Here is a 22,417-nt window from a genome sequence, read left to right as displayed (position 1 = left end):
TGGGTTTTACAATAAGAAAACAGAAAAAAGAAAAATTCTTATACAACTAATAACAATCATTTAGGATGTGTATATGAACACAAACATAGAGTTTGTTTTACATGTGGTATGACTCACAAAGGTCCAATACAAAGTTTTAGCTATAAAAATACACATACCCACCCATATCTATAATATGCAATTCGAAGCCTTCTACTATCCATCATACCTTGCAGATTGTGCTGAAGTACTATTTTGTGTGTTGTTGTTGAATGTTACTCTTAACTTCTATGAATTAGGAAAACCAGTCTTGAGCATCAACAAAATTTCCCAAAAAAATAATGATAATAATAAATAATAATAATAAAATAAAATATAAAAGAACTTTTGATTTGGTTAAGGTTTGTCACGTGTTTTTTGTTCCTAAATGAGAGCGGTGCCATAAACTCCACTATTGCATTGCTGAAACAAATTTTCATTTAATGGCAAACAATATTTTTTAAAGTTTTGTATTAAACTAAACGCAAAGAAGATTCTTAGGTTGTTATATGTTCGTTCGTTGGAAAATCCCAGCTTGTGTGCTGGGATATCTTTATTTAGTTGATGATCTTTGAATTCTTTTGGGGTTCCATCCTAGCTAATGTGTCATGCTTCCATCAAATTCAAATCTTGTAGCTCTGGCCATATTACAATGGGCTTTAAAAATGTTTTTTTCTTGGCATTTGGAACCCAACAATGTTCCTTGTCCAGTCCTGAAAGATGTTCAATGTGATTTCAAATCTCAAAGCCCATGTCTAGTTGGTTGTGTGTGTGTGTTTATTTATTCTTATCTCCTACTTGTTCATAGAATACACACTCGCATATATGTTGGGACGTCATAGTTTTATGGTTTTGATCCTATAAAAACTTTTCGTGGAAATTCATATAAATATGTATTAGTTTTTTTATTTTTATTTTTATAAATTTATAAAAAGATATTACGCGCTCAAGCTTTCACGCCGTTAATTTTGGCTCCTAATTTATTTGCAAGTTAGATGTTGATTTTGCGGATTGACATATATTAATTGAAATTCTTGTAGGGAATTCTCTGACTCGTGAATCTGGAAGCAAGGTGCACCATGCTAATATACAAGCTTCAAAGGTGAGTTTAGCTTCACTGAGGTGCTCATTTGTTTTTTTAGAGTTAAATATGTTCATTTTGAAGTATCACGTTGTTTCTTGATATATCATATTGTAGTCTTTGTCTGATAGAAATTCAGACAAGAAAAGCATAAATAAAGTCTTTGACATAACACCTTTTTTTTTTTTAAAGTAAGATTTCATTAAAAAAAGGCACTCAAGAGGGGAGCGCTCCCAAGGAACATAAGACGCCAAAGGTGACTATTAAAGCTTCAAACTATTCACAAAATCCAAAAGATGCCCCAAAGATTTACAATTACACCCATTAACCTAAAAGAATAAAGTATGAAGAATACTATATTTGAGAGTCCAAATAGGAGTCTTCTCTCCATCAAAGGATCTCCTATTCCTCTAACATCACAAACCCCACCATAAACAAAGGGGAATGGCTCTCCAAACATCCCCGGCTCAGCTCTCCACTAGACACCCTCTCCAAGCCTCAATCACATCCACTGTGGATCTTGGGAACACCCAAGACAAACCAAGCGCAACCAAAAACATAGCCCAAACATCCCTCTCCACTTGGCAGTGAAGAGGAAGGTGGTTCATAGTTTCCTTTGTCGTCTTGCACATGCAACATCAATTAACCGCAATCCGCTTTCTCTTCCTGAGATTGTTGGAAGTGAGAATGCTTCCATGAGCAGCACACCACGCAAAAATACCACCTTCGCGCGCGGGGGATGTTCGCCTTGCATGGGAAAGTGTGACCTGGAATCTCCACAACACTAGGATATAATAAGCCCTAACCTCAAACACCCCTCTCGGCAAACCCACACACAGAATCTCGTCCATCCCCTCCACCTGGCTGTAGAGCAAAGCTAAGAACTCAGCAACCTCCGTAAGCTCTCAATCATGAAACACTCTACGAAAATGCAAATCCCAAGTCATCCTCCCGAGTTGGCAACCAAAGCGTGTATACTTGAAGAAATACTGAACAATCGAGGGAACCTATGAGCCAGACCAATGTCCCCACACCAGAGATCCTCCCAAAACATGATGTGGTTCACACTCTGAAATCTGAACCGAATATGTTTGTAAAACTCATCCCATCCCTTTGGGGAGGAAGGGGAGAAGAGTTCAAGTATCACCTTGTTAGATGGGAACAAGTCTGTAAGCCTATAAAACTGGGGGGTCTCGGTATTAGACGATTGATTCCTTTTAATCAAGCTCTTGTCACCGTTCAGAACATCCTCGTACCTTGTCACCAAAATCCCATCAAAGTGAATCCTCCCAATAGGATACCTCTTTTATGAGCATTTGCCAGGCGACGAAAAAACATTCTATTCCGATTGCCCTCTTTCAACCACAGCACTTGGCACTCTAGACTTCTGCTACATGAGATCTACTCCATCAATACAATCTCACCAAACCCTGCCTTGCATTCATCTCTCCTACTTGCCTCCAAATCACTGAGGCCACCCTCTCCCTCCTTGTTCAAATCTGGAATTTCAAGAAGGATTTTATTTTTGCACCATCCAAGGTTGCCAAACACTTCCTTGTTCCAGATTTTGATATTACCTCTCAGCAACCTAAGTTTTGATGCTAAAATGAAACTGGGGCTGCCCCTAACCTCATAGCTAGAACACCAATGCTGAACCATTGATTTTGAAGTCCTCCACTCGAAGCCACATATTCTTGAACTGGAATGGGGTTCTCCCTCTCCTCACTCCTCTGCAATCCAGGAGAATAGGAATATGATCTGAGACCGCTAGGGCATGTTTGGTGTGGTGGAATGAATTGGAATGGAATGAGAATGGAGGTGGGAATGGAATGAGAATGGAGGTGGGAATGGAATGAGAATGGAATGGAATGAGAATAATGATTCTCATTCCACCGTTTGGTTGTAAACATGGAATGTGTAAAAATGAAATCTCATTCTCATTCCTATGTTTGGTAAGAAAGTTGGAATAGAATGAATTTATATTGTTTCTTTAAATTACATTTTATTTTTAGTAAAAAAAAATTGACTAAAAAAATTAATTTGCAAAAATAAAAGGAAAAGAGATAATAGAGAGAGAAAAATAAGCGAGATAGAGAGAGGGGGAACAAACAGCATATAGATACATATTATATATTTTATATAGTGTGTATGCGTGAATTATCTCTTTAAATTATTTTATTACTTTATTAATTCTTAGTGGGAATGGAATGGTCATTCCACCTCTCAAGAAGTGGAATGGGCATTCCACCTTTTTGATGGAATGGGCATTCCCTAGGAATGGTCATTCCACTTTTAATGTTACACACCAAACAAGAGAATGGAAACAAATGCATTCCATTCCACCTTCATTTGATTCCATTCACTCACACCAAACATAGCCCTAGAGAAATTGCCACTTGAGACACATTTGGAAACTTCTCCTCAAACTTGCCAGGAATAAAAAACCTATCCAATCGGGACAAGGTGGGGGTCTCCCGGCCACTCAACCATGTGAATTGACCGCACTCCATCGGGACGTCAATGAGATGATGAGCATCAATAAAATACGAACACTCTGTCATTGCCGGAGTCCATCTCCCTCCTGTAGATCTCTCACTCAGCATCCACACAACGTTAAACCCACACACCACAGGGCCGACCACCTTCTCCTAGCAGACAACAACTCCTCCCATAGCCCCCTCCTCTCCACATCACCAACCGGCCCATAAACACCTGAAAACACCCAAAGAGAACCATCTTCCTCCAAAGAGAATAAAAAAGAGATAGATAACCTCCCTTTCCAAACGTCAACCTTTGAAACCCCCCTCTTATCCCAAAGAATCACAATACCCCCCGAGGACCCCTCGGCATCAATCACCTCTCTCTCGGCATCTGCACAACGATGATGCATGCATTTTACCTCTTACATTCAATTTTTTTTAATATAGTCAATGTGTGTTACCAATGCCTCAATTGGAATTACCTGCATTGGCTTTAGAGATCTATTGATTCGCTGGATGTGAGAATATTTTTGCGATTGGTTCCCAGCTTGATGTTATCCTTCCTTAAGATACCATAACTCCCGGAAGCCAGTTTGTGGCAGGAGATGGCCTGCCATGAACTTTGGCTTATTCTAGTTGTCGACAAGCCCATTTTCGGGGAACTACATTTATCTCTTAGGCGTATTGCTATTCAAATGAGCCAAATACAGAACTCAATTTTGTAATATTATGAATAGTTTATATATATATATATATCTCTCTCTAAATCTAAGAGTATTTCTCTTAACTTTTCATCTCTTAATATATCAACAATATTGAAAAATATTTCCATCTTTCCATTAGTTTGGACATTTGTGTTTGACAGCAAAAACAAGTGTTCAATAGAAAAACTTAGTGGACAAATCTCTTTGAGAGTTTAGTGGCTTTTTTGGCCTTGTGTAGTTTTATGGGATGCGTTCCCTGTAAATAAAAAAAAAAAAAGAAAAAAAAAACGAAAGTTAGTGGACAAAAAAAGTATGAATAAGACAATTTGTAATAAACCATATAATCGCTTTTTGGGTTAATAATAATAATAATACTAATATTATTGGGTAATACATGATATAGTATACATAATTGACCTAGCAAAAAGAATGTTGAGACCGTCATTTGTATTGCTAAAAATGGAGCATGGATTTTGGCACATCCAAGAAAAGTAGATTACGATTTGTGAAAACATTATCATCTAATCTTGAATAATGTTGCATTTCGATTGCTATTGATACCAGAGGTCCCCCCCCAAACCGGCACTTGAAAATTTAAGCAAACGCACAGACTCACAATATTGCCCTAGCAGGGCTCAAACACTCAACCTTTCCTTTAGGAGAAGAGAGATTATGCCATTGGGGCAAATGGCCTTTAGTGAGGTCTATTTACATGCTAGCTAAAGTGTAATTTGTGTGTGTTTGTATGACAGAAATTAGCAAGTATATTTTCTTACCATAACTGTCCTAGTCAGCTTTTGGGTTCTGTTGAACTTTTTCAGGTCCGTCAGGGGCATTTCTTCAGTTAAAAGCGTTTGATTTACCAATCTACCTTTGTCTTGGTGGCTTTGGGTCTTGATTTCCAAAACATAGGTCAAGGTCTCAAGACTGATAGAGAGGAAAGAAAAAATAAAGCATATGTTTTAGATCCATTTGTTCATTTTCTTTTGTGATTTTTCTCATTTTGCTGTATGTAACTTAAATATTATGTGCAATAATCAGTATAGACTTATATGGTTAATAATATTGATATTTGACACATACTTTGTTTAATCAACTCAGCTCTCATTGTAGTACTTGATAATATCGTTCTGATAATTCTATTATGATGAGAACATTGCATACACTGCATTTGGTGAATACTTGCTCAATATTATATTGATTAGTTGTGCAATTGTCAAGTCTGGGTATACTTACCTGAACTGCACTGCACAATCAATTGACACGTTCTTTTAATTTCTTTGCAGGCTGTAGCTGACATAATTCGCACTACCTTGGGTCCACGGTCCATGTTAAAGATGTTACTTGACGCTTCAGGAGGTTTTTTATTTTATTTTATTTTATTTTATTTTTATATGACATGGTTAATTGTTTACGACATTCCTGAAACTAAACTTCTTTCATTGCGTATGTTAGTGGACAATGTTTGATTGGTAGCAAAATAAGAACTCAGATCGACTCAACCAAACTTGACATCTCATACTAACTCGTCCATAAAGCACAGACTACTGTGTGCATTACATGCTATGATGTCTTTGTATCAAATAGCTGTTTTAATCAGAGAGTATTTCGGTATATTGTGTAATCATTGTATAGCTCTAAAATTGATAGGCGGTTTTATACAATAGTTTTTAAACCAATCTATTTTACAGGATAAATTGTTGGATGGTTAAGAAATATGTTCATAATGAGTTTGGCTAAAATATGGATGTTGAGATGTATATATATATTTTTAATAACTAAAATTTCATTAACAAACCCTCAAAGGGGAGCGCATCCGAGGAACATCTGCACAAAGGAAAAGCACCATATCCTCACACAATATAAGGATTCATGTAGATGATACTGATACCAAATAGTTGAGAGGAAAGTTACTTTAGTTTAGATTTCAAAAACTCGAAAGAGCAAACTGGTAGGGAATGCAGTATAAGGCTATATTAAAATTGAGAGAGGCCCTGCATGGACCCTTCATGTCAGAAGATTGACTCTCTTTGTGGTCCTGTCTAAAGAGTTCATTTTTTCAAATATCTAACTATACCCCTTTCCAAATATTGCAAAGCAAGTAGAATTGGAGTTATTCTCGGTTAACATTTGCCAGTTTTCTCTATCCTTCATTACAACCTGGAAGGACTTCATTATTAAAGGTAAAAGCATTCAAACACCGCCTAGATCAAGAAATTGTAGGTATCCAAGTTGAATGAGCAATAGGTTTGGAGATTATTGAATTGTTTAGATTTTGTCCTGCACAACAATTGTCAAAAATCTTGTTTCAGAAGTAATTCCTTCAAGGACAGAGTAGTTGAAGTACGAGTTGATTTCTATTTTCTCTATAAGGAAATAAAAAAAAATTCCAAATTGAAATTTGTATTAAAGTACAAAAATTAAACTGAGGGCATCCCCTCACTGTACAACTTTGAAATGGAATAAAACCATTTCCAATAAGAGCAAAAATTCAAAGTTAACAACCAAGGAAAAACAACTATGTTACAACTCAAACCAGTCCTCTAATGTAAAGTCAGCAGAAGCAAAAACTTCCCAAATACAATCCTTGGCAACTGAAGGAGAAAGAAGAATTCCTTGACGCAATCTCTGATTCCTAGCTCTTTAAATCCCCCAAACAACGATAGTGAAGACATTCTGTAGATAGAATTTCTCGTTAAAGCCAAGCTGAAAGAAGTAGTGCACAATGCAACAACTGATCTAAGGAATAAAGAGAACAAATAATTCACCCTGCAAAAACAAAGATCCACTTCCACACTTCCTGGGCAAGTGAACAGTCCCAAAACATATGATCAACTGAGTTTTGATTAGGCATGCAGTTATGGCAGATTGGTGCTAATTGGAGGGTGAGCCTTGGCGCAACGGTAAGGTTGCTCCTTTGTGACTTGGAGGTCACGGTTTTGAAACAAGGAAACAGCCTCTCTACATATGGAGGTAAAGCTACGTACATCTAACCCTCCCAAATCCCGAAATGCCGGAGCCTTAACAAGAGTACAAACTTCGTCCAAAATCACCAAAGTGGTTGTAACTGCTGCCCTTGGTCTCCCCCTGTTCAAAACAATCTTATGCCATGGGACTATAGGCTGCTTTATTCTAATATGATCCCAAACAGAATAAAATTAAAAACACTTCCTTTTCTTCCACACTATAGTATCTTCACCATTAGAAATATTGACTGCAGAGAAGACCCCAGACATATTCAACAATAGACGGATTTAATCCAACAACCATGATGAATAATTTCATGTAAAGATGAATCTTTCCTCTAGCCAAACTCCCTCACAATTCTATGTCCAAATCTGTCAATGAGAGACATTCCATCTAGCCAACGATCATTAAACAGGATGAAAAGATTACCAGAACCAAGATGAAAGGAAATTTGTTGAAGTAGCACCTCCGTAGCAGAAAGGATTTCCTTCCATAAAGGAGAATGAGTTTTAGAGGAAATAATCTTCCAAAAGTTTGTTTTGGCATAGTAAACAGGCTAATTGCTGGTTATAAATATGTTTTTTTTTATTTTTTATTGAAAGGTGGTTATAAATATGTTGCTTGTATGTATGTTTATAGTTTGTTTGTAACCCATTACATGTACAAGTATTAAGTATTTTGATATATAATTTTGCTTTATTTTTTTGCTCTTATTTCGTTTTTACGTGATCGTGATATATATTGGGTTGTTGACAGGAATTGTTGTAACAAATGATGGGAATGCCATTCTGCGAGAGTTAGATATTGCTCACCCAGCTGCTAAGGTAAGCAATATATGATACTTTTATGCGCATTGTTAATGAAGATATGACTTCTTTATTGTTTGAATGTGTCGGTCCATTCTCATTTTGTTCTCTTTCCATTATTGTCTTTCACCTTTTGCATTTTATTTTTATATTTTTTATGCCTTTTGAAATTTTATTCCTGCCATTATGGCTTTGGTACATTTTATTCAGCTTAACATTCTTGCCTTCCCACCAATGGGCCATAGCCCAGCTGGTATAACCTCTCCTCCCTCAAAGGGGAGGTGGGGAGTTCAAGCCCATGGTGGGCATTTATGGGTATGTGTGCGCGAGTATTTACCTAACCAAAAAAAAAAAATATATTGTCTTCTCTTTATTTATTTATCTATTATTATTATTATTATTATTATTATTATTATTATTTTTGTATTTAACCCGTTGGTGATTTTTTTATTTTTTATAAAACTTCATTGTTTTCTAACTGTTGCCTCTCTATATGAGATGCAGTCCATGATTGAATTAAGTCGCACACAGGACGAAGAAGTAGGTGATGGGACGACTTCAGTCATTGTTCTTGGTAAGCCCTTGTCTTGAACTCGGTTATTTTTATTTTTTTGACGAGTGTCTTGAATTCGGTTGTTGTACCACCTGTTGATGTGGCAACAGATTAAATCTCGCTTTATATTTTAATAACTTTCCAAAGTGGTTTAAACAAAACACAAATTGATTATTGTTTATATAGAAGAGGGGATTGGAATGCATGTAAAGATTGTAAAGTAATTCCCGGTGAGAGTTTAACAAACCAACATAGGCAATTGATATTAGATTTGTCAATTAAGGGACTTACAAGTCGAAAAGCAATAAAGGGCCAACAAATCATGAAGTGGAAAGAGTTACTTATCAAAAAAAAAAAATAAAAAAATAATCATGAAGTGGTAAGAGTTGAAAGGGGATGAAAAGACGGCATTTTAAGAGAAACTTGTATAAGGAAAGCAATGGAATTAGAATGAAAATATAAATATGGTATGGTCCAAAATTGTGAATCAAATTCAGAAGGTGGCTAAGGAGACTCTAGGAGAGACTAAAGGTAAGAAATCTATCGAAAAGGAAATATGGAGTGAGGAGGTACAACAAATTGTTCGAAATATAAGAAAGAGCTTTAAAGAATGGCAAAAAACTAAAAAAACAAGAGATTTAAAAGTGAAGCAAAGCTGGTAAACAAAGCTAAAGAGAATGCACTAACTAGTGTGTCGGGAAGGTGAAAAGATATTTATAAAGTAGAGATTGGTTGACTAGGGATATGGATCAAATTAGATGCATCAAGGATATAGATCAAAATATATTAGTTAAAGAGATATTAAATAGATGGAAAGATTTTTAATTACTTTTGAATGAGGAACATTCTAGAGAAGAAATTGCATGCGATGAACTTAATATTGGAATGATAAATAGGATCAATAAGACAGAAAAAGTGGATGCGCTTAAAAAGATGGGTAATAACAAAGTCGTGGGACCTGACAACATACCAATAGATATTTGGGGAACTGTAGAACACGTTGAAATTAAATGGCTCACAAATTTAACCAATAAAGTCTTAAATGAAGGAACAATACCAAATGATTGGAGAAAAAGTACAATTGTCCCAATATATTATAATAAAGGTGATATACAAAACTGTAGTAACTATCTTGGAATAAAATTAATGAGTCATACAATGAAATTATGGGAAATGATTATAGAACAAAGATTAAGAAATGAAACCATAGTGACCCAAAAAAAATTTGGATTTATGCCAGGGAGTTCTACTATGAAGGCCATTTACTTAGGCAATAGATAGAAGAATGTAGAAGTAAGCAAACAAATTTTACACATGGTTTTTATAGACTTAGAGAAGGCATATGATAGAGTTCCAAGGGATATAATTTGGTGGGCCTTGCATAGAAAGCAAGTCCCTTTTATTTTTGTTGATAAGCAAAATTATATAAAAGCCCTCAAAAGGGGAGTGCATCCCAAGAGAACTACACAAGGCCAAATAGGGCCCTAAACTTTCAAAGAGTCCAAAAAATCTGCAATCTCCTCTAAAGATCTATAATTTCTCCCTACAACCCAACAAAAAAGAGTGGAGATAATAGAGAACTTTAGTATGGAAATAGGATTCTCCTTTCCTTCGAAGGATCTCCTATTCCTCTCAAGCCAAAGACACCACCAGATACACAATGGCGTAACCCTCTAAACATCCCGGACTTGGGTCCTCACTGTACAACCTCTCCAAGCCTCAATTAACCCTCTGAAGGATCTGGGCATGACCCACTGAACCCCAAACAAACCAAGCATCAAATCCCAATAATCCCTGGCCATGATGTAATGCAAAAGAAGGTGATGCACCTTCTCCTCATTGCGAAGGCACATGTAGCAACAATTGACCACAAACTCATTCCTTCTCTTCAGAATATATATATATATATATATATATATATATATATATATATATATATTTTTGATAAGTAATAATAACATAAAAAGGCGTTCAAAAGGGGAATGCGTCCCTTTTACAGAAATAGAACTGGGACTAAGACCCAAGGAATCCAAAAAAATTATTAAATCATCAGAAGAAGAGCAAGAACTCCTCTTCACATAAGAGAATAGAGAACAAAGAATGTGATGTTTCACCATTGCTGTTGACCACTCTTTATCTTCAAACATTCTACTATTTCTCTCCTTCCAAATGCACCACCAGACACAATATGGGATAACTCTCCAGAAATCGCGTACATCCCTTCTCACGCGACAACCTCTCCATACATGAATCAAATCCTTAGTAGATCGTGGCATTACCCAACACATGCCAAACAACCCAAAAATAAGATTCCAGCAGTCATTCGCCACAGGGCAATGCATAAGGAGGTGGTGACTCCCCATCTTTCTTGCATAGACAACACTGATTAACAATACAGTTGACCCTGATCCTTAAATTATCAATTGTCAAAATTTTTCCCCAAACAGCGGTCCAAACAAAGAAAGCCACCCTAGTTGGAGCCATGAATCGCCAAATAGTTTTCCACGGGAAAATATAATTAACAAAATGAGACAGACATAAGAATAGGGATCTTATTTCGAAACGACCGTGGAAAGGAGGAGCCCAAATCAAATCATCATTTCCTCTGCCAACACCCTCCTACCGATACAGAAGATCTAAAAATACACATACCTCATCTATCTCCCAATCCTGAAAAGAGCGCCGAAAGTGCACATCCCACGTAATCCCACTGTTATCAAGACGATAACAATCAGTTACATAGGCGTGTTTATCAACTGCAATACTAAATAATCTAGTAAATGAACGAGATAGTGGTTGATCACCACACCAAAGATCTTCCCAAAACCGAACACGACGTCCATCACCAACTTTGAATCTGATATGAGTAGAAAAGGCATCCTAACCCTTCCGAATAGACTTCCACATCCCTACTCCTCCCACAAGAGTAACCGGACGTGTAGACCAGCCTCCATCTTCTTCCCCAAACCGACAGGAAACTAACCTGCGCCAAGGACGGTGTCTTTCCCTTCCATATCTCCAAAACCATTTACCTAGGAGGGCTTGACTGAAAGGAACTATTCGCCTTATGCCAAGACCACCCAATTTCACAGGCTTGCAAACTTGTTCCCATCTGACAAGGTGATACTTGAACTCATCTCCCCTTCCTCCCCATAGAAAATCCCGTTGAATTTTTTCAATCCTATCCGCAATGGAACATGGGATTTGGAACATAGAAAGAAAATAAGTGGGAAGACTCAATAACGTACTCTTAATAAGAGTAACTTTACCCCCCTTGGACAGATATTGCTTTTTCTATTCTGCTAGTCTCTTCGCATACCTGTCAATCACTGAATCCCAACTCCCCACTATCCTTGAAGAGACCCCTAAGGGCAATTCCAAATAAGGAATAGGAAAAGAACCCACCTTGCATCCAAGAACTGCAGCTAAGGAGGAGATATCCTGAACATTCCCTACTGGGACAAGCACACTCTTCGCCACATTGACCTTTAGCCCGGAGACCGCCTGAAAACAAGTTAGGATGCATCTCAAGTAACGAAGTTGAGACATATCAGCATTACAGAAAACCAGAGTATCGTCTGCGAAAAGTAAATGAGAAATCTCCATCTGATGGGCTAAGTCTCTACCCACTTTGAAACCTTTAATAAAGCCAAGGTCCTCTGCCCTGCGCATAAGTTTGCTTAATCCCTTCATAACAACAAGAAAGAGGAAAGATGACAAAGGATCGCCTTGTCTTATGCCCCGGGTGCAACCAAAGAAACCAGCAGGAGTGCCATTCACAAGAATAGAAAACTTGACAGATGAAAGACAGGTCTCGATCCACTTCCTCCATTTGCTTCCAAACCCCATTCTTTGTAACAAATAGAGAAGGAAATTCCAATTCACATGATCGTATGCTTTCTCAAAATCAAGTTTGCATAAAACTCCAGGAATACCGCTTCGCAATCTGGAATCCACACATTCGCCAGCAATAAGAATTGAATCAAGAATTTGTCGTCCTCCAACAAATGCGTTCTGGGAGTCCGAGATAATCCCATCCATTACTTCCCTCATTCTTAGAGTAAGCACCTTAGCAATAAGTTTGTAAATACAACCCACCAAACTAATTGGACGAAAATCCTTAATGTCAGACAAGCCTCCCTTCTTAGGGATAAAGGCAATAAATGAAGCATTAAGCGACTTCTCAAAGACGCTAGAAGAATGAAATTCTTGAAAAGTACCCATAGCCTCATTTTTTACTATCGCCCAGCTTTCCAACAAAAAACGCATTGTAAAACCATCAAGCCCCGGAGCTTTGTCCCCGTTACAACTTGATAAAGCATTTAGAACTTCTTTTCCAATAAAAGGATTCTCAATCCTATCTCTATCCAGCTCAGATAAAACCTCAAAATGAAGACCATCAAGTTTAGGTCTCCAAGCTAAAGGCTCGGTATAAAGTTGCTGATAAAAAGAAGCAATCCCGTTATGCACCTCCTCCTCTCTTCACAGCTCCACACCTTCCACCCGAATTCTTCCAATATGATTACTCCTATGAGCGTTAGCTAATCTATGGATGAATTTTGTGTTCCTATCCCCTTCTTTTAGCCAAAGAGCTCGAGATTTTTGTCTCCACGAGATCTCCTCCATACAAGCAATCTCAGCAAGAACCGCCTGACAAGAGAGACTCCTAGAACGTAAAGACTCCACATCCCCGCCCGCCTCCTTAAGACGGTCAATCTCAGAAAAATCAGTAAGGACACTGTTCTTCCTCCATTCCAGATTCCTGAACACATCCTTGTTCCACTGCTTAAGAGCGAATTTGAGAGCTCTTAACTTCTTTGTGATTATGAAACTAGGCGATCCTGAAACAATGACTCCCTCCCACCAAGATCTGACTTGCTCTTGGAAATCCTCTGCCCGTAGCCACATATTCTCAAATCTAAACGGGGTTCTTCGAGTACTCAAGCCCCCACAATCCAAGACGAAAGGAACATGATCAGAGATAACCCTTGCTAACACCGCCTGAATGACATCCGGGAATTTCTTTTCCCACGCCCCAGAAATTAGAAATCTATCCGGTCTTGAAAGAGTGATTGGATCCCTACCATTCGACCAAGTATATGCTGCACCTTCCATTGGTAAATCAACAAGAAGATGATCATCAATAAAATCAAAAAATTGATCCATTTCCAGTGATCTTCTTCCCCCTGTAGACCTCTCTGATGGGACCTGACAGAGTTGAAATCTCCTCCCAAGCACCAAGGGAGAGACCACAATCCTTGAACAAGACTAAGCTCCTCCCAAAAGATGGGTCGCTCATCATCAATAATCGGTCCATAGACTCCAGTAAAAACCCATCTGAAATTGTCCTCTTCCGTATTAAACAGACAAGACACAGAAAATCTCCCCATCCATACGTCCATTCTAGATAACCATCTGCTATCCCACATAATTAAAATCCCACCCGAAGTACCCATGGCATTCAAGGCCTCCCATTCCACAAACCTACCTCCCCACAAGCTCCGAACCACCTTGTCAGAAATGGATGCCAGCTTGGTTTCTTGTAAACAAACAACCTGGGCACCCCACTTCCTTAAAGCTACCTTCACCACCCTTCTCTTGTTCGGATCGTTGAGACCTCGAACATTCCATGTAATAATTCGTAGCTTCCTTAAAGCTACCTTCACCACCCTTCTCTTGTTCGAATCGTTGAGACCTCGAACATTCCATGTAATAATTCGTAGCTTCATTAAGAACCTGATAAAATTATCTCCCCTCCACCCTTCTTAAGACTCCTACTCCTGGTCCTTCCCCCTTTCCTTCACCACTCCTCTTATCCCTTCATAGTTGACTTTAGAAATAAGACTCTTTATCTCTCTTGCCCCTTTCCAAGACGATAAAGGCCTCGTGTTCATAACTTCATTGGTCACTGCGACCTCTCTCCCTTCCACAATCGCTTGAAGGATAGATAACGTCTGATCTTCATTACCTTCTGAAGAGACTCCCAACAGCTCACTAGTGACTCCTATATTGTCAACAACCCAGTCTTTTCCCAAATCAGCAACCTCTTCATCTGGTCGCACCATGGCCATTGGTTCCTCCTCTAAAATTTCGGAACCATTCTCCAACCAGGGTGCTAGCTCTTTAGAACTAACCTGTTGGAGAAGACCAGAATCATCAACCGCCTCCTTTGTAAACTCTCTGTCATTCTCATAAAAAGAATCAGAATCAGTTGCAAAATCATCCCCCTCAACTGCTGCAGAAGGCTTGCAGTTAAGGCCTTTCAAAGCTGCATTTAATCGAAGCTCATTGAACAGAGCTACAGCCTCATCATTGGATAACTGAAAATGCAAATCTCTGCCCACACATACTGTAACCCCTTCATAAAATTTCTTGATTGCACAATCAGGAATTTCCAGCTGCCTAGAGACACCAGAAACACTATCTTCTTTTCCCTCTATATTCGGCCCATGCATAAGGCCATTTCCACCATCCATTACCGATAGCCCACACCTCTTTCCCACTTCAGTCACAACGCCGACACTTATCAACACCTCACTAGAAGGGGTAGAAGAAGAGGATGGAATATTAAAACTTTGAGAATGTGAAGCTGAAGGCATACCAGCTGGAGAAGAAGTCCACTTCTGCTTTTCTTTTCGGGACCATCTAACGCCACTGTGAAGGTCCTGAGATGAAGATCTGAGAATCCGTCCCTTTGTCTGTGTAGAATCAGAGAGGGTTGAAGATGAGATACCTGCATAGCACTAAGAGTGACGCGATCCCTTCCTCGCAGGATCTCCACCAGCCACGGCGACAGATAAATCCCTCCATCTCTTCTTCTCCGGTGAATTCCAGAAAGTTGCAGAGGTTTCATTAGAATGATGGCTCTGTGAATGGCTTATTTCAGTGGAGGTAAGTGGGCTGGGCTTGGAGTTAATAAGAGAAACTAAGATTTTATTATTGGGCCCCCGTAAGACCTTTCTCTTCATATTGCTTAAAGAATGTGGGCTAGGCTTGTTTTGATAAGAAATAGGCCCACGATGAACAGCCCTCTTAACCTCCTGTAGACCATGATTTACTAGCGGCCCACTTGTTGGCCTATAGACCTTTGTAGATCCACGTTTTGGCCCAGCTGAATCCGCAACATAACGATCATCTTCAAAGCCGCTATTATGGCCACGTGGTTGGTATCCTTTAGCGCGGATTTTACGAGGGAACAAAAGGCGCTGACTGAGGGATTGATTGATACAGGTCTCGGATCTATCTCGTCTACGCGCTTCTGGCGCGTGAAGAGGCAGTTGTCTCTTTCCTACGACGCCTTGGTGGTGCTGTGGTTTCTGGCGACTACCTGTTGTTGCAACAATCAGGATATGAGGGCTTTCTCTAAGACTGTGGTAGGATTTCGGAAGGATACGAGGTGTGATTTCCTCTATCAAATTAACCCGGAAGGCCACACATTGGTCCTCAACAAAGACATATTCAGGTATCGCCTTTCCGACGGAAACATAGAGGAGGATTCTTTGTCCATTCACCGAGACGTCTGCCTCAACACCTCGAAATCCACCACATAAATTCCCAATTGCTTCAAATAGCTTGTTACACCAGAGATGGAGAGGCAAACCATACACGATCACCCTTCGTATTATTCTCTCTTTTACAGCAGAGCATCCAGCCGCAAAATACCAAATGTCCATGGATAACAAAGCTTCGCCTCATCTCTTCCTCCCTTCATCTAACACCCTTAAGGCCTCAGCTTCCGATGGAAACCTAAATAAAAGCAAATCGTCGGGCAAGGGAGAAACTTTCACCCTGCTTGATACCTTCCAAGTTTTCGACGCCCAAGCCTCAATCCCTTCAATACTCCCCACATCTCTATCAAAGCGACCTACCAAGCAAGATCGCAAGGCAGATTCTCGCTCCTTGATGCTTTGATGATCAACCCTAAAAACCAGATCGTTGCCTATAGAGCAGCTTTTGATTTCTCCATGAAGATTGAGACGTGGTAAAGTCGCAACATTGAGATAGGAACGATGCATAACACAATTCCTTACCAACAGAACGGAGAACCAGTAGCACAATCTTGAGCGTAAACAGCTGACGCCGGAGTGAAAGACTCTGATGTCAAAAAGAGAAAAAAGAGAAGAGAGAGAAGAGAGAAAAGTCAAACATGGTTAATACATCATATTTATCTTCTAAGATATATTGAAACTATGATCTTCTCCTTTGAGAATATTTTTGGTCAAGATCTTCCCTAAAACAGACGTCCAAGCAAAGAAAGCCACCTTGAGTGGGGCCTTAGAGGGCCAAACAACCTTCCATGGGAAAGGAGCCCCTAGCTCCTCCGCAAGACACCTATAGAAGGAACGGACATCAAAACTACCCTGAGAAGCAACTCAAGAAAACAAATGGCGCCCTCAATCTCCCAATCCTGAAAGTACCTCATGAAACGAACATCTCAAGACAATCTCACTCTATCAGGCTGATAACAGTTGACCGCCATGGTCTGTCTATTCGTGGCTATCCTAAAGAGCCGGGGGAAAAAGAGACCAAGAGAGCGATCCTCACACCAAACGTCCTCCCAAAAACTGATCCTTCTACCATCCCTGAGCCGAAATCTAATGTGTTTAGAACACTCATCCACCCCTTCCGAATGAACTTCCAAGCCCCAACACCCCCTGGAATACACACCTCTAGAGAACTCTCCCCTCCCCTCCCCTCCCCTCACCAAGTCTACTCTCAACCACCCTCCTCCACAACCTATACCTCTCCACCCCAAATCTTATTAACATTATTAAGGATATGTATGATGATACCAAGACTAGGGGTTGTCTGAACCGTTTGTGGTGAAACTAACTATTTCTCTATAAAAGTGGGTTTACACCAACGATCAGTACTTAGCCCACATTTCTTTACACTAGTCTTAGATGGATGACGAAAGATGTACAAAAAGACATCCCATGGTGCATTTTGTTTGCGGATGACATAGTGTTGGTGGATATGTCTACGAAGACAAGTATCCAATTAGAGGCTTGGCAAAATGCACTAGAAACAAAATGTTTAAAAATTAGTAAATCTAAAACAGAATATATGGAATGTAAATTTAATAAAGAATCAGAAAGTCGTGATATAATGTTAGCAATCCAAGATCATCATTTCCGATAATTGGGATCAATAATACAACAAAAAGGGGAAATAAATGTTGATACTACTAGTAGGATTGGAATAGGGTGGACTAAGTGGAGACAAGCTAGTGGTATCTTATGTGATAAAAACATACTAAACAGGTTAAAAGGAAAATTTTATAGGACGGTCATTAGGCCAGCTATATTATATGGGGCGGAGTGTTGGGCATTTAAAAAGAAACAAGAACAACACATTCACATGATTGAAATGAGGATGTTGAGGTGGATGATAGGAATGACTAGAAAAAATAGAGCTACTAATCAAAATGTGAGGGAGACTCTAGGCATAGCAATATAGCATCTATTAGTGACAGAGAAGAGAGAGTAGACTTAGGTGGTATGGACACATAAAGTGTAGCTTTGTTGATGCACCCGTTAAAAAGGGAAAAGTGATTTGCATAGACGGTAAGAGAAAACTAGGGCGGCCAAAATTAACATGGAATGAAGTAATTAAAAATGATTTTAGAACATGAAACGGGGAGAGAGAATCCCCCCATTCATTTGGGAAGAAGGCAAGGATGATGATGCTATTTTAAGATTGTTAGGAGCACCTTGAGACTGATTTGATGTTTTACTTTTGAGATGTATTTGATGGTTGAATGTACCATAGATATATATTCTTGATTCTGTTTATAAAATGCCATTTTATGGAGCATCCTGTTTGGCTCATGACAGACAATTTACTTGCTGCTGCCTACTTTGTAAGGTCCTTTCTGCACGTTCTCTACTGTATTTGACCTGATATGGGTCTTGGCTTTTCGTGTTGTTGGAGTGATTTACTGATTTATCTTGTCTCACAGTAGTTGTAAAGAGTGGCTGATATGGTACTCAAACTAGCATATTTTTCTCCCTACTTCATATTCACCCTACTTGATATTCACACCCCACAACCACACACCCACCCCCCCCAACACCACACACAACACTCAAACTAGCATTTTTCACCCCCCCATCTCCCCCCCCCCCCCCCCAACACCACACACAACACTCAAACTAGCATTTTTCATTGTTATCTGCCCAAGCTTTTACCATTGCATAAAAAATAGTCTCTTTTGACCATATCCTTTTTAAACAAGGGGAAGGCATGAACCATAAGTTTGAAGTTTTAAAGATGTATCATTCTTATTCACTAATTGTTAACTTGAAAATTTGTTCTAGCTGGTGAGATGCTTCACGTTGCTGAAGCTTTCATTGACAAGAAGTATCATCCTACAGTCATTTGCCGAGGTAATGCTTCAGTTCTCTGGAACGTGCTTCTTGGTGTGTTTTTTTTTTTTCTTTTTTCGATGAATATAATATTAATTTGTTTGACTGCAGCTTACAATAAAGCTCTTGAGGATGCTATTGCAGTTCTTGACAAGATTGCCATGCCTATTGATGTGAATGACAGTAAGTTACACAGTATTAAGTCCTTGTTGTTTGATATTTGATTCCTTGATACATCTGACTTGGTTATATTTTTCCATGGATTAATCTCTTAGGAATTGTTGTTCCTTGTAGCATTCACACTGATCTGTACTTTAGGTTGTTAGAGATGATTAATTTTGATGCTAAAATATGATTCTATGTTTCACTCAATAATAGATCTTGTAAGTCATTGGATTGTAAAGCATGATAATGGGAAGGTATGTTTGATATGATCTGATTAATGGAACTATCAGAAATACTGAAAATTGAAATGTTAATATCAATCTATTCTACAGATGTAGAACTCACTGTAATCAAATGAAAGTTCAATTGTTCTTGTATTTTTTTCTCCTTATTTTTTAAATTGTTGTGGAAATAATGTCCTGCTTCCTTTGACAGGGGTAACAATGATGGGTTTAGTGAAGAGTTGTATTGGCACAAAATTTACTAGTCAATTTGGGGATCTAATTGCTGTAAGTATTCTCTTTAAATGTTGATTCTGAGGTCCTTATATGTTATTCTCATGAAGGTTAAACATCCTTTGTTTACTACAAATATTTAAACAGCAAGCCCATTTTTATTGACGTCTCTGTATTTAACAAGTATCTTAAATGGCGCTTTGTGGTGTTGGTAAATGTGTTTAAGTGGTTGAAATCTGTTCAAATTTGTGCGTAGATTGTTTGATTTTGTGATATGTTTTCTTGTTCTCGGACCTTACGTTCTGTTGTTATAAGAAACTATTACTTAGTGCTGGTACTGCCTTCCTGGGTGCTGGGGATTGAAAGACCAGACACTGAACCTTGTATTCTAGCAGTGTGTGAAGCAATGGCCCCTGTATATATAGATATTAAATTGATCTCTAATCATAAGGTGCCTTTGATCTCTTATTGGGTCACTTTGGTCAATTCAGGATTTAGCGCTTGATGCTACAACAACAGTTGGTGTGGACTTTGGTCAAGGACTGCGAGAAGTGGACATTAAGAAGTACATAAAAGTTGAGAAAATTCCTGGCGGTCAGTTGGAAGATTCTAAGGTACTTAAAGGTGTTATGTTTAACAAAGATGTTGTTGCACCTGGAAAAATGAGAAGGAAAATTGTCAACCCCCGTATAATGTTACTGGATTGCCCTCTTGAGTATAAAAAAGGGGAGAATCAAACAAATGCAGAGCTGATCAGAGAAGAAGACTGGGGAGTCCTTCTAAAAATGGAGGAGGAATACATTGAGAATCTTTGCACTCAAATACTGAAATTCAAACCTGACTTGGTCATAACAGAAAAAGGGCTTAGCGATCTGGCTTGCCATTACTTTAGTAAAGCTGGAGTAAGTGCAATCAGGAGATTGAGGAAAACAGACAACAACAGAATCGCGAAAGCATGTGGTGCTGTCATTGTAAATAGACCAGATGAACTTCAAGAATCAGACATAGGAACTGGGGCTGGACTTTTTGAGGTTAAAAAAATTGGAGATGAATTCTTTGCATTCATTGTTGAGTGCAAAGACCCAAAAGCATGCACCGTTCTGTTACGGGGTGCTAGTAAGGATCTTCTGAATGAAGTGGAAAGAAACTTGCAGGTATGATATTTTATATGATACTCGAAAATTCCTCCTGAATTTGTATTTGCTTAAGCTTCTCTGTTTTTTGTAGGATGCTATGTCTGTGGCGAGAAACATCATTAAGAATCCAAAACTTGTTCCTGGTGGTGGTGCTACAGAGCTAACTGTGTCCGCTACGCTGAAACAAAAAAGTTCATCTATTGAAGGCATTGAAAAGGTAGATTTTGTTTCATGTGCAAAAGTCTGATCGAGGTTAATAAATTCATTGATATAAAATTTATCTGTAGATAACTCGGAAAAAAAAAAAAAATTATATGTAGATATTTAGTAACCGGGGTGTGGTTTCCTTACCATTCATTTGTTATTTATTTATTTGTTTATTTGTTTATTTTGTGTAAGCTTTTATTTGCTGTGAAACAGTGGCCTTATGAAGCTGCTGCAGTAGCCTTTGAGGCTATTCCGCGAACTTTAGCACAGAATTGTGGGGTCAACGTAATTAGGACTATGACTGCCCTGCAAGGGAAGGCAAGATACCCATTATTATTATTATTTTCTTATATATTTTAGCATGTTTTACTTTAACATGGTGATAAAAGTATGCTCTTGAATGCCATTAGTTTTAGTTAAAAAAATGATTAAAAAAAAAAAAAAAAAATTTAATGACATCCGAGCCTTCCATCCCGAAATTGGATGTTCTAAGAGCATTTTTATATATGTAAGATTATATATTTTTATTCTTGTGCAGCATGCAAATGGAGAAAATGCATGGGTTGGAATAGATGGGAATACCGGTGCAATTACGGACATGCAAGAGCGACAGGTATTATCATTTGCTTTTATTTTCTTATTCACTTGCTGGTATTATTTATGTATATATGGAAGCTGTATGTTGCATACTACTAAGTGTGTGGATGTATTCATATCTTTTTAGATCTGGGATGCTTATAATGTGAAGGCACAAACCTTTAAGACAGCCATTGAGGCTGCTTGCATGCTTCTTAGGATCGATGATATCGTAAGCGGAATCAAGAAGAAACAAGCTCCGGGAGCTAGCCAAGCTCCATCTAAGCCTACAATCGAAACAGGAGAGGATGCTGACAATGAGCAAATACTCCCCGACTGAGTATATCACGACCGTTAAGCTGGAGGCATGTTAAGCTGTATTCAAAGAGCTGACCAAAGTATTTGCTAGAACTGGTACCTTGTAAGATTTAATGAGTTTCACGTTTTGGTGCAGTTTCTTTGAGATTTTTGTTTTCTTTTCATGCCTAGTGGCACCTCATTATTGTGTGATTTGATTGCTACAACTCTTCTATCAGGTTTAATGTTTGTACTGAATTTGTTGATGATATTGTGTTTAGCATAATTTAATATTTTTGGGCGAACGATTTTTGAAATATGATGCTGTTATAATGTTGTTATGTTTGTATTGGATCGGATCAGTTTAGTTATCTATAAAATAAGCGAATTTTTGAACTATTATATATATATATATATATCCTTTCAAATTCTGTTTTACAAATTCGAGTTTGTTAGGAACATTTAAATAGTATTCCATTTTAATTATAATGTAATTCCTTTTACAATTCTAATTTCAAATTAATTCACTTTGAACTCTTTTCACCAACGGGTCAGTAGCCTAGTGGTATCGGCCTCTTATGTCCCAAAGAAAGGTTAGGGTTCAA

The 22,417-nt window shown here is 38.4% G+C and overlaps 1 protein-coding gene across 2 annotated transcripts in view; it reads left to right on the top strand.

Annotated features, from left to right (window-relative positions):
• The window catches only part of LOC132273673 (T-complex protein 1 subunit gamma-like), a 57,144-nt gene extending 35,015 nt beyond the window's left edge, over positions 1 to 22,129 (top strand). For both annotated transcript variants that reach the window (XM_059774672.1, XM_059774671.1), the window contains exons 3-14: positions 1,059 to 1,120; positions 5,570 to 5,642; positions 8,007 to 8,074; positions 8,561 to 8,630; positions 18,929 to 18,997; positions 19,088 to 19,159; positions 19,577 to 19,650; positions 20,088 to 20,750; positions 20,824 to 20,949; positions 21,153 to 21,257; positions 21,478 to 21,552; positions 21,664 to 22,129. In XM_059774672.1, the coding sequence (XP_059630655.1) occupies positions 1,059 to 1,120; positions 5,570 to 5,642; positions 8,007 to 8,074; positions 8,561 to 8,630; positions 18,929 to 18,997; positions 19,088 to 19,159; positions 19,577 to 19,650; positions 20,088 to 20,750; positions 20,824 to 20,949; positions 21,153 to 21,257; positions 21,478 to 21,552; positions 21,664 to 21,855 (1,649 nt within the window). In that variant the 3' untranslated portion in view covers positions 21,856 to 22,129. The remainder of the gene's footprint in view (positions 1 to 1,058; positions 1,121 to 5,569; positions 5,643 to 8,006; positions 8,075 to 8,560; positions 8,631 to 18,928; positions 18,998 to 19,087; positions 19,160 to 19,576; positions 19,651 to 20,087; positions 20,751 to 20,823; positions 20,950 to 21,152; positions 21,258 to 21,477; positions 21,553 to 21,663) is intronic.
• The last annotated feature ends 288 nt before the right edge of the window (positions 22,130 to 22,417 follow it).

Source organism: Cornus florida, unplaced genomic scaffold (genome assembly GCF_030987335.1).
Source record: "Cornus florida cultivar Cherokee Brave unplaced genomic scaffold, ASM3098733v1 CherokeeBrave_3.0.0_Hap2_Chr09, whole genome shotgun sequence".
Taxonomy (NCBI): domain Eukaryota; kingdom Viridiplantae; phylum Streptophyta; class Magnoliopsida; order Cornales; family Cornaceae; genus Cornus; species Cornus florida.
The sequence above is the reverse complement of the archived record's forward strand: the minus strand, read 5'-3'. Positions and strand labels throughout refer to the sequence as shown.